This window comes from Fonsecaea multimorphosa (genome assembly GCF_000836435.1).
Source record: "Fonsecaea multimorphosa CBS 102226 unplaced genomic scaffold supercont1.3, whole genome shotgun sequence".
Lineage (NCBI taxonomy): Eukaryota > Fungi > Ascomycota > Eurotiomycetes > Chaetothyriales > Herpotrichiellaceae > Fonsecaea > Fonsecaea multimorphosa.
In genome coordinates this window covers 1,525,636-1,540,737 of record NW_015971637.1, presented here as the reverse complement: position 1 = coordinate 1,540,737, position 15,102 = coordinate 1,525,636, and the positions used below count along the sequence as shown (strand labels likewise).

At 53.2% G+C, this 15,102-nt stretch overlaps 5 protein-coding genes across 5 annotated transcripts; 3 read left to right on the top strand and 2 right to left on the bottom strand.

Annotated features, from left to right (window-relative positions):
* Positions 1-2,014: 2,014 nt before the first annotated feature.
* Positions 2,015-2,449, top strand: Z520_02366 (uncharacterized protein; the record flags this gene model as incomplete). Its single annotated transcript, XM_016772880.1, has 1 exon — positions 2,015-2,449. The coding sequence occupies one exon, from the start codon at positions 2,015-2,017 to the stop codon at positions 2,447-2,449; it is 435 nt and encodes a 144-aa protein (XP_016636350.1).
* Positions 2,450-3,146: 697 nt separating this feature from the next.
* Z520_02365 (uncharacterized protein) lies at positions 3,147-4,718 on the top strand (the record flags this gene model as incomplete). Its single annotated transcript, XM_016772879.1, has 1 exon — positions 3,147-4,718. The coding sequence occupies one exon, from the start codon at positions 3,147-3,149 to the stop codon at positions 4,716-4,718; it is 1,572 nt and encodes a 523-aa protein (XP_016636349.1).
* A 670-nt stretch (positions 4,719-5,388) lies between these two features.
* On the bottom strand, positions 5,389-6,604 carry Z520_02364 (uncharacterized protein; the record flags this gene model as incomplete). Its single annotated transcript, XM_016772878.1, has 2 exons — positions 5,389-6,158; positions 6,208-6,604. The coding sequence occupies 2 exons, from the start codon at positions 6,602-6,604 to the stop codon at positions 5,389-5,391; spliced, it is 1,167 nt and encodes a 388-aa protein (XP_016636348.1).
* Positions 6,605-8,550: 1,946 nt separating this feature from the next.
* On the bottom strand, positions 8,551-12,468 carry Z520_02363 (uncharacterized protein; the record flags this gene model as incomplete). The annotated part of the gene is made up of 1 exon (XM_016772877.1): positions 8,551-12,468. The coding sequence occupies one exon, from the start codon at positions 12,466-12,468 to the stop codon at positions 8,551-8,553; it is 3,918 nt and encodes a 1,305-aa protein (XP_016636347.1).
* Positions 12,469-13,250: 782 nt separating this feature from the next.
* Positions 13,251-15,095, top strand: Z520_02362 (uncharacterized protein; the record flags this gene model as incomplete). Its single annotated transcript, XM_016772876.1, has 1 exon — positions 13,251-15,095. One exon carries the CDS (start codon positions 13,251-13,253, stop codon positions 15,093-15,095), a length of 1,845 nt encoding a protein of 614 aa, XP_016636346.1.
* Between the last annotated feature and the right edge of the window lie 7 nt (positions 15,096-15,102).

Sequence of the window (15,102 nt, the reverse complement as noted above, 5' to 3'; positions counted from 1 at the left end):
CGCCTGGGAGGAAAGCACTTCCCATCGTCACAGATCTCAAGTTGCCCGCTGAGTTCACTACCTAGTATAGTAGGTACTCGGCTTCCATGGCCGTAACTATGGCGACTTACACGATGATGGATTGTAACGCGGTGGTCGTCTCGACTGGCATTGGCGGCGGCATCATAGGCATCTGTCTTGTCGAGAGCATCATCCTCTCTGTAGCTGTTACGTCTGGCTACCAGCGGTACCGCCTCCGGCCCATTGCGAAATGGCTCGAAACCTATAGCGTCCCACTGAAGCCTCAGATCGAAATGCGAAGTTGAAGACGTTGAAATTTGGGGAAGCTCGTGTCTTGAGTTTGCCTCTTGGAGATGTGAGGACGGCAGAATCGCGGATCGGAATACAACTTGGGTCTATTCGCTCTCGCCTCACGCGTCTTTCTGAGCAGCTCAAGTCAACTGCCAGGGACGATTATCCAGATCCAGAACGACCTTACCAGAAGCCCATAAGCAATCAGTTGCGGGGTTTTGCGAAACCACTTTGCTGGTAGCCATTGGCCCCTCTATCTCATACTGTGTACCTCGTACTCCATCGGTACCGTTTGGTCTGCACTCACTCAGCTGGACACTCTGCAACGAAACTCCCAGTGTGTGCTTCGGCTACTGCGGCTGATCACAAGGTCTTCTTCGCCTTTTCTTGTCTTCAAATTGCCATTTCTCATTGGACGCTGCCGGCTCCCTCCATCCTTCCTCGGTTATGAAGTAGTAGAATTCAATGGCGGACCAGAGCCTTCCAGCTCTAGACTCAGCCCCGAATACCATTACGATTCTGCTTGAGGTTGGATGTGTGCCGGCTCATTTGTGCCGTCGGTCAACGCAATGGACGGCGTCTTTCGGCTGCAAGCATCGACCACCACCCGCCATTGCCTGCCAAGGTCGCCAGGGCCTCATATATCGTGAGAGCAAGAACTGCTTGGTCTTTGTCTTTTGGAACACAAGAACTTGCCAAGCTTCTGAACTCCTCTAAGTCGTGGATCAAGAACTTCTCGATTTCTCGGCCCTCTTGGCTCCGCCCTTCGATAGGGCACATGGCCATGGAGCATCGCAGAGGTGACCGACAAATTCCTTTTCGTCCTTTCAGCCGTACCTCCAGAATCCTTTATGGTACGAGGAGGTCCGGTCTCCAGGCGAAATTACTAGGAGAGCAGGATCATTAGGATTGGGGTCTAGGATCTAGAGGATTTGCTGTGGAAGCGATTCCTGGATGACGAAGCCGACTCCTTATTCTGATTGGTCGGGATTGGAATACTTGTCCACCCTCCATATTCCGAATTCGATAGGCTAGCCCCGTATGACTACGAGTATTGGTGCTCATTCTGCGGACTCGTACACGTCCACCAGCGTAAAGGACACAAACCCTACCGTCTGTCAGCCAAGATTAGTTCTATTACCCTAATGTCGGGGTAGGACGAGACCCTCTTTTAATGGTTCGCCAGAGCTGTGTTGAGATGAAGTCCGCTCGGCCAAAGCCCTACTCGTACCAGGCGCTGCGCTAGCCCCCAACTCACCTCAGGGAGGGCAATTCCTGCGGACTCTGGATCTGCCCAACGCTGCTGTCGACAACGGGCCCCTATCTTCCCCTTTGGTTCAGCTCGACAATGTCGTATGATTGCGAAGACAGGTCCTCTAGATCCCATTATGTTTTTGTAGCCGCGGGTGGCTTGTCAGCTCCGGCATGGCGCAGCACCGTCTCTTTTTCCCTCGTCCATTCACTGCTGAGTTGGTTGTCTACAATTTCCATTCTTCTCTTTGCTCCCAGCAGACGTCTCTGTGATCCTTTCTTATCTCAATAGCCGATAGGCATTTCAAGTTCCAGACTGTGTCCAATTGAAGAGCTTGCATTTTTGCAGTCATAACAAATCGAGGTTGACGACGACCAAACCATCAATCATCTGCGCGGGGAATAGCTCTCCAGCTGTTGCGCTCGAGCCGGCGCTGTTGCCCAACTCACGTCAAAATCCAACTTACACAAAATGTTTCTCGAGATAAGAAGGATCTCTCACATCGTGGTCGTGGACAACGCCAAAGACCCCAAGAAGAGTAAACCGTGGTTGATAGTCACCATCGTTCTCAGCAGCATCAGTATTTTCTTCGGCCTCCTTGCAATCGTACTCCGTATCATGGCACGGAGGCAGCGCGCCAAAGAAGCGGCAAATGTCGATGGGGAAGTCCCCTCGGAAGAAGATGCCGCCAATTCTGACCCTTCAGGCCTCAATCCGCCGACGAAGAAAGAACACCCATATTACAACAGCAACGGGTACGAGGCGACCCCAGATCAGAACCAGACTCTGCTCGGCAATGACGAAAGGGCTCCGGTCACGCGTTGGGACAATGACTTCGAGGCGGTCCAGCGACCCGAGAGCATAGCTAGCTCCTACAACAATGCGCCGCCGCCTCGGTACGAATAGGCTTTTCGAGGCATAGTGGAGGCTCCGTCCATGCGCATTGCTGGGTACGAGCAAAGAGCGTCCACAAGATGACATGACCCGACACGAGATATCCCTGGAGTGTGTCAATCCACAACATTAGAGACCGGGGAAGATGCAGTGGTGTCTCAGAAGAATAACAAGTCGGACAAAGGGAAAAGATCAGAGACATGCGCTGTTCCAGTAGCTGCAGGTCGTCTTTGAAGCGGCGTCGGTCGGGAGTCGTTGGCGTATCTGCGTACCATGTTCGGAGTTCGTCCCTTTCGCGTGCCTTAGATATTGATTCAACATAGGTGCCTTTGCGATCTTGCGTGCTGTGGCTCTGCTGTCAGATTGTTCCCTCGGTGTTGTGCTGCGTTTGTCATTGCCATCGACGTGCGTGCATCATTTCACCCAAACAGTGTATGTCGATGATGGGGACCGACACATCAAATTGTAACCAGAGGGGTGCTCCTCGCCACCTCAAGCCCTAGAAAGACGACAGGAATAGCACTAGGCAATGACTTCACGTCTCGTAACCTTGTACCCGTTGTTTATGCGCGCAGCTCAAGACTGAATTCAGGCCACGTCGTTTCCTCAATCCGAGGCTTGGCGTCTGCGATATACACATCTGGCCTCACTTCTCCCAAAGTTCTCCCGTCACCATCCACCAACGAACACAATCCCTGCCACCTCCATCATGGTTGTTCTTGCTGCTTCGATATGTACGCGAGGCGGCAAGCCCTTGCTCTCTCGCTCATTCAGGGAGATTCCCAAATCTCGCATCGAAGCCCTCCTCGCCTCGTTCCCCAAGCTCGCCGACTCCTCCACCCAACACACAACGGTCGAGCAGGAGAATGTGCGATTTGTCTACCAGCCTCTTGACGAATTGTACCTTGTCCTCATCACAAACAAACAGTCCAATATCCTCCAAGACATTGACAGTCTGCACCTATTCGGCCAGGTCGTCACATCCATCTGCAAGAAACCCGAGGAGCGAGAAATCCTGCGCAATGCATTTGAACTTCTCTCCGCCTTCGACGAGCTCGTTACAATGGGCTACAGGGAAAACCTCTCCCTGAGCCAAATCAAGACCTTCCTCGAGATGGAGTCCCACGAAGAGAGAATTCAAGAAATCATCGCCCGCAATAAAGAGCTGGAAGCGTCAGAGGAGCGGAAGCGCAAGGCCAAACAACTCGAACTTCAGCGGAAAGAGGCTGCGCGCTCTGCTGCGTACGGACGCGGCATCGCTCCCAAAATGCCTCAGCAACCTGTCTACACGCCCCCGACCCGGCCAGAAACCACGTACGACACCTACGAAGCCGAGAAGAACAAGATCTCCAACAAATTCACTGCACGCTCCACAAAGGGTATGCAACTGGGCAAGAAATCCAAGACTTCAAATGCCTTTGCGCAAGTTCAGCAGGAGATAGGCACAGAAGAGGTGGCCGCAGCCGAACCTTCGGCGGAACTGCCTGTCCGGGGGCTACCTACCGCGAGCACACACGACACAACACTGTCCTCTCCTACTACGCCTATTATGATCTCCATCACGGAGACGCTATCGGCCAAACTTTCGCGGGAAGGCGCCCTGAAGTCTTTTGAGGTCAAAGGGGATTTGCAATTGAAGATTACCGATTCAGCGCTGACCAAACTCGCCCTCTCCGTCCAAGCTGTCGAAGGGCCTCTGAGAGCCCAATTCCGCACACACCCCAACGTGGACAAGAATCTCTTCACCAGCCAAAAAGTCATCCAGTTGAAAGACACTTCCAAGCGGTTCCCTCCTAACAACAGCATCGGTGTTTTAAGGTGGCGCGCGACCGCCCCCGCCGACCACAGCACCGACATTCTTCCTTTAACGTTGACAGCGTGGGTGAACAAGTCCTCGTCCGACGGCACCTATACTATCACAATAGAGTACGAGCTCACCAATCCTGACTCAACAACACTCCGTGATGTCACCCTCACCATCCCCTACTCTTCATCAGAACCCAGTGTCTCGTCTTTCGATGCGGTATATCAAGTCACAGGCGACTCATTAGAATGGACCATTGGCGTCATCGACGCAGAGAATAGCTCGGGCAGTTTCGAGTTCGAGGCCCAGGCTGATGATGATGCAGAGTTCTTCCCCATGGCTGTGTCTTTCGAGATGAGCAGGACGTTTGTGGACGTGGATGTGACGGGGGTGAGGCTGTTAGAGGGAGGGTTGGATGAGGAGGTGAGCTTTGAAAAGGTGATTAAGGCACGGAGTGAGGGATTTGCCATTGAATGAATGCAGCCATGAAGACGGGGCCTTGGTTGAATGCTAAAGTTCGCTCGGGGACCTGTGCATTTTGATATCTCGCTAAGCGATTGTGGGTTACGCGCAGAGGAAAATGTGCACGACGACACAGAAGGAATGTCGTTTTGGCGCAGGAAAAATGCAGGTCATCACGCCATGATGTTAGATGAAAATCCCCAGAAACTCTTTGGTGCGAAACTTCTAGAAGATCCTTCTTGCTCCTCATTCATCCCGAATCGTGATTGAGATGGGATGGAATCTGATATAAGGTGATGTGATGTGATGTGATGGAATATGATCCGATGCAACATCTGATACATCTCCGCTGCTGCTGGCCGGCCGGTCGGGCGGTGTAACACATCGCTTTTCGACGACGGAACGAAAACATCAAACTCATTTGCCTTTCCAGCCAACCAACCAATCAACTAACCGCGTTTGTTGTTTCTGTTTCATCCGTTCATTCATTCATTCATGCATTCATTCATTTATTAAGAAGGGTGACTGCGTAGGCCGGGTACATAACGTGCATACCTACGGTGGCATATTTCGCGGTACAGCTGCAAAGTCAGATCAAAGTCCGAGGTCATTTTCCCACCGCGATCAGGGTAAGGGTGCGGTGGTCAATGGTCATGGTGGATCCAACTCTCCTCCCCCCCCCCGCTCAGCTGAGGGCAGGCCAGACGCCAGCATCGATGAGCCGAAACAGGTCCCACTCGGCGGCGGCCTCGGTCTTGAAGTTCCAGAAGAACCAGCCCTGGATCTGGTTCTCGTAGACGTCGAGCTGGGCGCGGATGTAGTCTGTGGTGGACGACTTGTTGTAGTCGGACCACTGGTCGATGAAGTTGATGTTGGCGCAGGAGCCGACGTAGGCGGAGCTGGGGTAGGTGCCGTCGTAGCGGGCGCCGATGCCGTAGCCGTTGATGGCCGGGGCGCAGTCGGTCATGGCGGCCGTCCACTCGCCGCAGATGACAAACTTGTCCTGGCCCTGCGCCCACGAGCTGGCCGAGGTGTAGACGTACGAGACGTGCTGCTCGGGCGTCAGGGCGACCTCGGCGTCGGTGAAGACTTGGTACTCGTGGTGGTCGACGATGGCCCCGCCGCTGCCCTGGCCCGTCAGGACTCCGTTCCAGGAAGATGGGTTGGTGAATCCGTCGTGGATGATCACGGCCGTCTGGCCCGTTTGGCGAACAACTCCGAATCCGGACTCGTAATAGCTCTGTGTGGCGCCCCGTCCGCCGGGCAGGGCGCTCATTAACGGTTCGTTTACAAGTTCAATGCCTGATATCACGTCGGCATATGCCGAGCTTGCATATTGCTGGGATATTTGGCTGATGACGCTGAGCGTTGCACTAATCGAATCGCCTGTTGTCCAGCCGGGCGTCGAGGTACGTTGACCTGAATTATCTTGCCCATTTTGCGAAAGAGGCGCACCTAGGGAGTGAATGAGTTGGACGTCCTACAAGTCTTTCGGCAAACTCACCGTGTAGGTCGATCCAAACCTTCAGGCCGGTCTGACGAGCCCAGCCAATGGCAGTCTCGAGGTAGTCTGCCGCCCCTTGGATGTACGGATCCCCTTCGTACTTCTGGAACGCCCAGTACCCTATCGGGATCCGAACTGTGTTGAAACCATTTGCTGCGATCTTCTGAAAGTCGCTCAAAGAGACCCAACTGTCCCAGTGGCTGCGAAGAATGTCGCCAGCATTTGGTGCTTGTTGACATAGAGTATACTCATCGACCACACTGCCTCCGAATTGTTGGAATATCGATGGCGTTATCCAGGGTTCGAGGACTAGCCAGCCACCAATGTTGACGCCGCGAACTGGAGTTGAACCATACGTGAATTGCCGTTTGTTCAAAGGGGAGCTGAAGAGAGCCATCAATACGGGTGAGAAACAACAACAGACCTTGCAAGACTTACGCGGTAGCAGCAGCAGCAGCCAGGAGAGCTGCGAGGAAAGCACGCCCAGCGCCCATGATTCAGTTTCAAGGTGTTGAGAACAATGACTGAAGTTGACAACTGGCTGAAGTCCGGCCCAAGTATCGCTTGCTGCCCTAGGCTGGCACAAAGGAAACAGAACTGAGGTCAAGCAACCTTGTGCAACCGTAGGCCCTTTATCGTACAGGACCCCGGGATAATATGCAGTGAGGCAGGCCCGCAAGCAAGCAATGACGACTATGTCAGTAACCTGATTGGCTCAAAGTAAAGTGCTGGAAGGAAAAAGAGGGGAAAGACGTTGGAAGAGGTCACGATCGCATATCATGTGGTATAGGAAAGACATGGACTGAAGGGCGGATTGCAGACGTGGCTGGGAGAAGAACGTGCCGATGGTGGTGATCGTTGAGGAGTATTCGACGAAAGTGGAGGAGTGGGCACACAAGATGACGGAGAAGAGCCTCGACAGGGACTAGATCACGATTGTAGTGGAATTTTTGTCACGTAACGGAGCTTTGAAAGTAGACATCCTGTATGCTTGGACAAGACTTGGTGAATGTGGGTATAGGATATTCTGGAGCTCGCGACCCGTGGGCTGAATGGTTGGGATAAGTGGTTGTCTGCTGGAGCGAGCGGTGGACAGAAAACGAGTCGAATCCAAATCCAGGTATTGGCTGGCGCCTCGGCCACATGTAGGTGACATGATTGGAGGTCGATGCTGATGGCAGAGTCAACGTCGCAGAGGTACCATCAAGATGCACGTAGCAAGGCATGCCGGAGGGGAAAGGAGGAGGCGAGGTAGCAGAGAGGGAGCTCGAGAGAAGCTAAAGGACCCTCTTGCTGTCTCCTCTTTCGGTATCCGCTCTGAAGGCCCTGGCGAACAAGACTCTCGGAAGTGGGGAAGTCTAAACGCAAAGGGTCGAAGTGACTGAATTTGGTTCGGGGCAAATAGCCATGAGATGAGGCTTTGAGAGTCAGCGCAAGCGAGACCAAAGGCAGAAGCCGAATCGAGACGTTGGAAGCCCAAAGGCCCGAGCGCGTGTGGCAAAACAGCAGAATTGTCCATGTTGACCAGGATGGAGAATGCTGGGGGGAAAGCCTGATGGAGCGCGCTGCTGAGCTGGTTGGTTTGCTGTCGATCCCCGAGGCCATGACTTCAGACGACCAACCACTGTCTTTCGCGTCAAGGGGCAGGCAGTCTGGTGACCAGCAAACAATTCGGGTGCATATGTGTAGACAGTTCACCGCCCTTCCCGGCGAGCCGGAAAATGTGTGATGGCATCTGAGCCATTGTCTGTCGCCTATTCGAGCTGTTCTGCTAGAAAATGAGCCACGTATTCCGAAGTTCGCATTGCTTTTGTGCGTCTCGCAGCTCCCCGGAAGGCAAGGCGCTTGTGTCTCGCTTACGGTCGGGTTTGTCTTGGGTCCTCGTATTGTTGGCCCCCCTCGCCTTCCTGTTCGTGGTCCCTTGCAGCGCCAGCCACTGGCACCCATGGTCCACTCTTTGTCTCCTGGCGGGTGCCTGGCACTAAGCCTTCCACAAATCCAGCTCTGGCACTCTATTCTCACGTGTCGAGCCTCTGCCAAAAGCAATGCATATGCCCATCCCCTTCCTCGGTTCAGAAAACACTGTCTCACTCTCGATCGGCTCAACAAACTCACGTACCCAGCTGCACCTGGGCCTTTTGGTTTGTTGACAATCCCCTTCGAACACGCCCCAAAGCCACGTCACTTGTTTCACGTACCGTGACACGGTCTCGGGAAAATAATATTTCGCCAGCCCGCCGAATGAAAATCTCCTGCCAGGTACCCGACCTACCCAGCGAATGATAACGATGCACATGGCAACCCCCGATTTTTCATTGCAACGAGTGATTGCCTGGATGAAGCTCACAAAACATCTGCGATGCTTTGTCGCTCAATGATCGAGTTTTGGGCCGAGTCTCGCGACACTCGGTAATAGGTCCCCGTAAATTTTGAGCATTCCATTTGTCGTAAGAAGTCTTCGTCGTGGGTGATTACCACAAGCTGGAAGTTGGACTGTTGCTGTCGGTACTCGATGATCTCCTTCAGCGATTGGGCAAGACTTTCGATGTTGTCGCGGTCGAGGTTCGTTGTCGGCTCGTCCAGTGCAATCAGTCCACAATGGGTGCTGAACACCTCCGCTAGGGCTAGACGGATGATGATGCTTGCAAGGACTTTCTGACCAGCACTGCAGCGGCCTCGCATGTCCATTTCTGCACCTCTCTTGACCATGACCACGCGATAGTTGTAAGATCGATTGCCTCGCCCTGATTCATTCTCTGCTCGAATCATAATCGTGTCGACATCGGTGCCACGATACGTCTTGCGCCACAGCTCCTCGATGATGGTGTTGATCTCCTCCATCTTGAGGCTGTGGTATTTCATGATGGCCTTGTCCAACGCACCCCCATATCGTCCCAGATCTTCTACAGCTGCTTTGGTTGCTTCCACCTTGATGTGGGCTTCCTTATACCGCTGCGGCGCGTCCTTAAAATTCGTCTGGTAGTCCGCCAGGATTTCTGACAGCTGATTATCCTTGGACTTTACTTCACCCATGAGTCCGCCCTGCAGCGTGGATAGTCTGTTGTATTCCGTGCTGTACTTTTGCGATTCCTGTTGGAACCGGTCGCGATCAACTTCCGCATTGTGGCCTTCAAGCTCCTCAATTTCTTCGTGCAGGCGTGCCAGGGCCCGGCTCTCTTGTCTATATCGGAGATTGTCAGAGTACCGTCTTCGTGTCGAATCCCCATCCCTGATGCGTTCGTTCGTCTTGTTGATTTCGCGCGTGAGTCGGCTCTGCTCACCCTGGAGATTGTCCAGCTCCTGCTCCAGATTCTTGAGCTCCTGGTTGATACGTCCAAGTTGGTCCGGCCCGTCACGGTCCACGTAGGCCTGAATCTGGTCGTTTAGAATATCAAGATTGTTGACGGTATCGCTCAAGCTGGACAGTTCTGCTGACATTTCGCGTTCTTTGGCGGTTGCACGCTGATCAACATCGTCATATTTGGCCTGGGCGGTTGCGATCTGAGGGTCGAGCTTCTCAATTTCCTGGGTGAGACTCTCCATGACCTCTTGCTGCTTTTGGTTGTTCGCTCGGAACTCATCCACCCGGGCTGCGAGAGCGGCTTTCTTGTCAAGCTGGAAATTTATATCATTCAAGTTGCCTTTGAGGTCGCGTAGTTCAAGCTCCATGGTGGAGATGCCTGCACGAGATTGCTCCTGCTCCGTTCTCAGTCGGTTGATGATATTTTGTATGCCTCGAGCTTTTTGGTCAGTTGAACTCAACTCCTCCTGAATCTCTTCCAATGTCCGCGTACTGCTGTGTTGACTCTGTTTGGCAGCCAATTCCTCCACCTGGGTGTTCAGCGATTTAATTTCGCTGTCGCATTTGCTGATTGACGAGACTATTTGACCGATAGACTCGATATCACGCTTGACCTGCTGCTTTTGGACCACGTTCTTGTCATGATTCTCTAACTTTGCCAGCAGCGACTGTCGCTGAGCATCCAGATCAGCCGTCTCCTGTGTAGCAGCTGGAATTTCAGAGTCAACGAGCTTCTTCCAGCTTTGATGAACAACGCCGAGATCCAGCACGCGCTTATATTCTGCTTCCGCCGCTTCGGGATCGGATTGTTCTGCGTGCGCCTTCGTCTTCGCGATCAACTTGTTGATGCGCTCTTGAAAATCTGCCAATGTTTTACTGCCGAGCGTGAAGCCCCGCATACAAGTGCGACATGCTGGCTTGTCTCCTGAACAGGCTTCTAGAACTTGCTGGTAGTAATCGTGAAGACCGCTGAAGCCGGAGCTGTTCTCTCTGGCTTCCTTAACGTTTTCTTCCGCTTGTTTCAGCGCTTCTTCATAGCCTTGGGGCCCATCCTCAACAACAGCGCGAAGTTGTTGTTCACATTTCTTCACCTCGTTCTCCTTGCGCGAGAGGTCTTTGCGGACGGTTTTCTGCTTAAACTGTAGCTGCTCCAATTCTCGATTTACCGCATCTCTTTCTCGTTCAGCCGTCAAAGCCTCATTCGCTGCGCTTCTGAGGACATCCTGGTGGGCTTTGTCGATCGTATCAGCGGACCATGTTCCGTTCCCAAGAATGACTGTGATCCGGTCCTTGTGAGCATTCAACAAGGTGTCAAGCCGCTTTTGTTGGTCCTTCAAAGCTTGCCTCGCATATGATAATTTGGCGAGCTCCTGCGCTTTGTTTGAGGACTGAACCATTTCATCCCTCAGTTTAGAGCTAATCTCCTCAAAGCCTCGGAGCTCTGCATTTGCATTCTGAATCTTCTTGTCCCAGTCGGCGGCTTCGGCAGCCTCACGTGTCTTTTGCAACTTTTTTTGAAGGTCGTCAATGCGCGACTCGGCTACTGCTTTGCTGCCCTCATCAACCGTGATCTGATCGACTCTTCGTTGAAACTCTCCGGCTTCGCGGTCATTCAAGTCCATTTGCTTTCTCGCAGTGGCTCTTTGCTCACGGAGAGCCGACTTTCGCTCGGTCAGTTTGTTGATCAGGGTCTGCGCATCTCGTCGCTGCGCGGTGTGTTCGACCTGTACCCGATCAAGGTTTTCTTTTTGATGTTTGGAGATCTTCTTGATTTTGACCAGAAAGTCCTCGACGTGACTGTCATCGTCCAAGTACTCGTACTCACGGATTTGATGTTTCGCAGCAGCTTCTCTCACCATCTCTTTCCGTCTTTCAAGATGACGCTCGTGCGCCTCCTTCTCCTGTTCGTACTTACCCTTCAACTTCACCTTTTCCTCCCGCTGTTTACCCAGCAATTTCATTTGGTCTTGTTGCTCGATGTATACCTCTTGCTTCTGACTCAGCTCGTCCTTCAACTCCTCTTGTCGGGTTTGGAATTGTGACAAGGCTGTCTGAAGCCACTCGTCCGTCTCGGCAACTTCCACCAAGTGCAGCTTGAGATCGTCGATGGTGGACTGTCTGCCTTGGGCCTCGATCCGCTTTCCCTCCAATGCTCCGAGGACCTTGGAATATTCCTCGCCCTTTCTCCAAGTCTCGTCCGCCATCCGACGAGCATCGGAGATTTTCTTCTCCAATTCCTCACTCTTCTTCCGGAGTTGCTCAATTTCATCTGCAAGGGCCTCCTTTCTTCTTTGGGCTTGCAGGGCTCGATCCTTGTCTAATTTCGCATGCCCCTCCAGGATCTTATACTTGCCCAGTTCCTCATTGTGCTTCTTCCGGATCTGCTTGATGTTTTCGATCGCTTTTGTATATTTCTGTGCCTCAAATATCTCATCGAATTTCTTTTTTAGGGTGGTCGGATCACTCAGAGGCCAGAAGCTTTCATCTTGGTGACAGAAGATGACATTGTCAATGATGGCGGTGGAGACGCCGAGGTATTTTGGAAGGATCAAATCTAATTCGGCAACCCGGGATGACATGACGGTTCTCTCGCCCCGCCTGCTCACGACCAACGAGCATTCCAGCGTCTTCAAGGAGCGCGTGGCCTTTTTGACATTCAGTTCCAGCCGTCGAGAAACAGTCACGGCCGCTCCCGTGGCGGATTTGAAGGAGACTTGAACCGACGCCTTGACTTGGCTGTCACCGTTCAGTTTGGGGTCATGGACGAAGGCACCGCCAACTTTCGTGTTGGGGGGTTGCATTCCGGTGAAGGCGAACTTGAGACACTCGATGATGGTAGTCTTTCCCGAACCATTTTGGCCCACAATGAGGGTGAGCGGGGTTTCAAACTTGATATGCTGTTCCTGGTTGTTGTCGAAAGACCGAATGCCACAGATCTTCAACACGTGAAGCCGAGACATATTTGCTAAGGCGTGTGGACAGCCAGTTTGACAATCTGATGAGAAGCAGCTCGTGGCAAGGGTAACAAGAGGTCAAGCGGCGGTCATCAGGGAGAGGAACTTTGCAACTTATGAAGGACGTACAAAGCGGTCTCAATTGGGCAAGACAAAGCCTAGATGTGACTGGCAAAGGTAGTGCCCTTGGGCCTATTTACGCACATAGAAGAGCCATGAATCCATGGTGAAGAAACGCGACGGGCATATGGTGATTCGTGAAAGGCTCCCACGGCAGCTAGCGCGGCTGCCTTGAGTTTCAACCGAAACCCCCACACGCGCCTGGTCACGTGGTCTTGGCAGGAAGTGGTCGGCCGTGGCCCTGGCCGAGGCACGTGAGTGGGAAGAATCAAGATCTGATCGTGTCAGCCACCTTGCGATCTTGATTCTTGTCGGCGTTTCATCGTTTCATCGTTTGATCGAGTTCCATCAGACCACAAACTCGTCGCTATCATCTCGAGCCTTGGATCATTTCCCTCAGGGGCCCCTCCTCGGCTGTATTTTCCGTTCATGAGTGTGCTCCGTATGCGCCCGAGCCCTCCATTGCTGGCTTCGCTTCACCAAGCCTCCCCCGCGCTTCTAGTTGGTGGGTGAGACCTGTTTGCTCCAGCGAGCCCCTGGGATCACTGATCAGGTACCAACAGCTCCCCCAAAAATCAGGGAGAAAAAGAAAACAAAAAACTTGGTCCCGAGTACACCGAGAAGTCGGGTGTCGAGGATAAGACCCACCACTGCTTCGTTTGTGCATAATGGGGACGTTCCACCCCGAGCCAACTCCTATGATGGACTCCTTCAGTCTCCAACCAGCCATGCTAGATGCGTCTCTGGTTGCCGGCACAGATATGAGTGTCTACTCTGACGCTTTGTCCCTCGAGATGGCTTCTATGCAACCTGCACCTTATGATCCAATGGATTCCGTGCAGTCAAGCTTGATGCAGGATGGCTCGAGTAAACCTGACACCCCTGACAGCTCAATGCCTTCTAATGGCATCGGTGCTGGCCCTTTACCTACCGACTTTAACTTCCAAAATATTCACAGCTCGAGTACCCTGACCGAATTTACGAGGAGAAAGAATTGGACTCAGCGCTTACTAGAGGAGCTCAAAGACTTGGTATATATTCTCACTCCTGATGGTCGACTTCTCTACGTTTCACCCTCTGCCAAGCAATTGACCGGACACGACCCAAAGGACTTGATCGGCAAATCAATATCGGATTTCATCCACCCCGACGACTCTTCCCTTTTCATTCGCGAATTCAACGAGAGCATTGCTACGGGGAACTCTGTTCGCTTTTTCCACAGGTTCCGCGACGCTGAAGGCAAATACCGGATCTTTGAGTGCCACGGCCATCCGCATCTCACAACCGAAATCACTCAACTCGAACTCGCAGGACCATCTTTGAGTCACACAGGGTTTTGCCGGGGCTTCTTCATGATGGCCCGGCCGTACCCAACTCGAACCTCCGAACTCCTGGATTCATTCCTGGAGCACAAGATTGAGAATTTCAGGCTCCAAGCCAGAATCGCAGTATTGAAGCGCGAGGAAGCCGAGGACGCGGACGCGCAACAAGAGCATTATCACAAGCAGGCTGGCGGAGTCGCAGGCTCCCGGGCTTCATCAAATTCAGCCGACCTTCCGCCTACATCTCCATCCACGAGCGCCAGGCCAGAGTTTCCCGACTATGGTGGCATGCCACCGCCCGCCAAACCAACAGTATCAAACATTGCCCTCACCCGCGAAGCACTAGATGAGGCCAATGCTTTTGCTCGCCCAGACTCTATACGGGACAAAATGGCCCGCTACGAAGGCTCCTCGCACGTTGACTCCATTGAGATGTTGACCGGGCTCCGCTACCGCGAGGGCGAGAGATCCCACGGCATATCAACTGGTGGTACTTCGCCGGCACTGATTCGCGGCGACGCAGGCATTCACATTCCCATCGACAAAGCTGACGCACGATATTCATACGCCGACAAGAAGCACAAGAAAGTGAAAAGCGCAGAGGAATACGTTTGCACAGACTGTGGAACGCTCGACAGTCCCGAGTGGAGGAAAGGCCCCAACGGTCCAAAGACGCTATGCAATGCTTGCGGGCTGAGATGGGCGAAGAAGGAGAAGAAGAGGCACGCCGCAACAGATGCCCTGTCGTCGGTTGCGGCCGGGTATGCCAGCCCCGCGGCATCTACCGCCAAGACTGGCGAGGTAGACACTGCCGACGCAACCTCGTCTATGGCGGCGGTAGGGAATGACAGTCCAATGCTGCTCGCGGGCAAGACCACCGAGACAGGAGTTGCCGGAGGAGCATCCACGGAGGAGGTGGGAAATCGCAGTCCTGCGGTATCCATGTCCAAGTCCACTGCTAAGACTGACGGAATGGGAGGAGGGGCCGAAGGCGCCAGATCGACTGTGACAGAAAATGGTGGTTCTACTGTAACCCCGTCGACGGCTATCAACAACGAAACAACACCCACACAGGTATCTTTGTCGAATGCGGCCAAAAATGACCACGCAGCCGCCACCGCCACCGACACAGCTCGTGTGGACGGTCCTTTACCTGCTCCCCTTGTTAAGCAGGAATCCACGGGTAGTTGAATGGAAG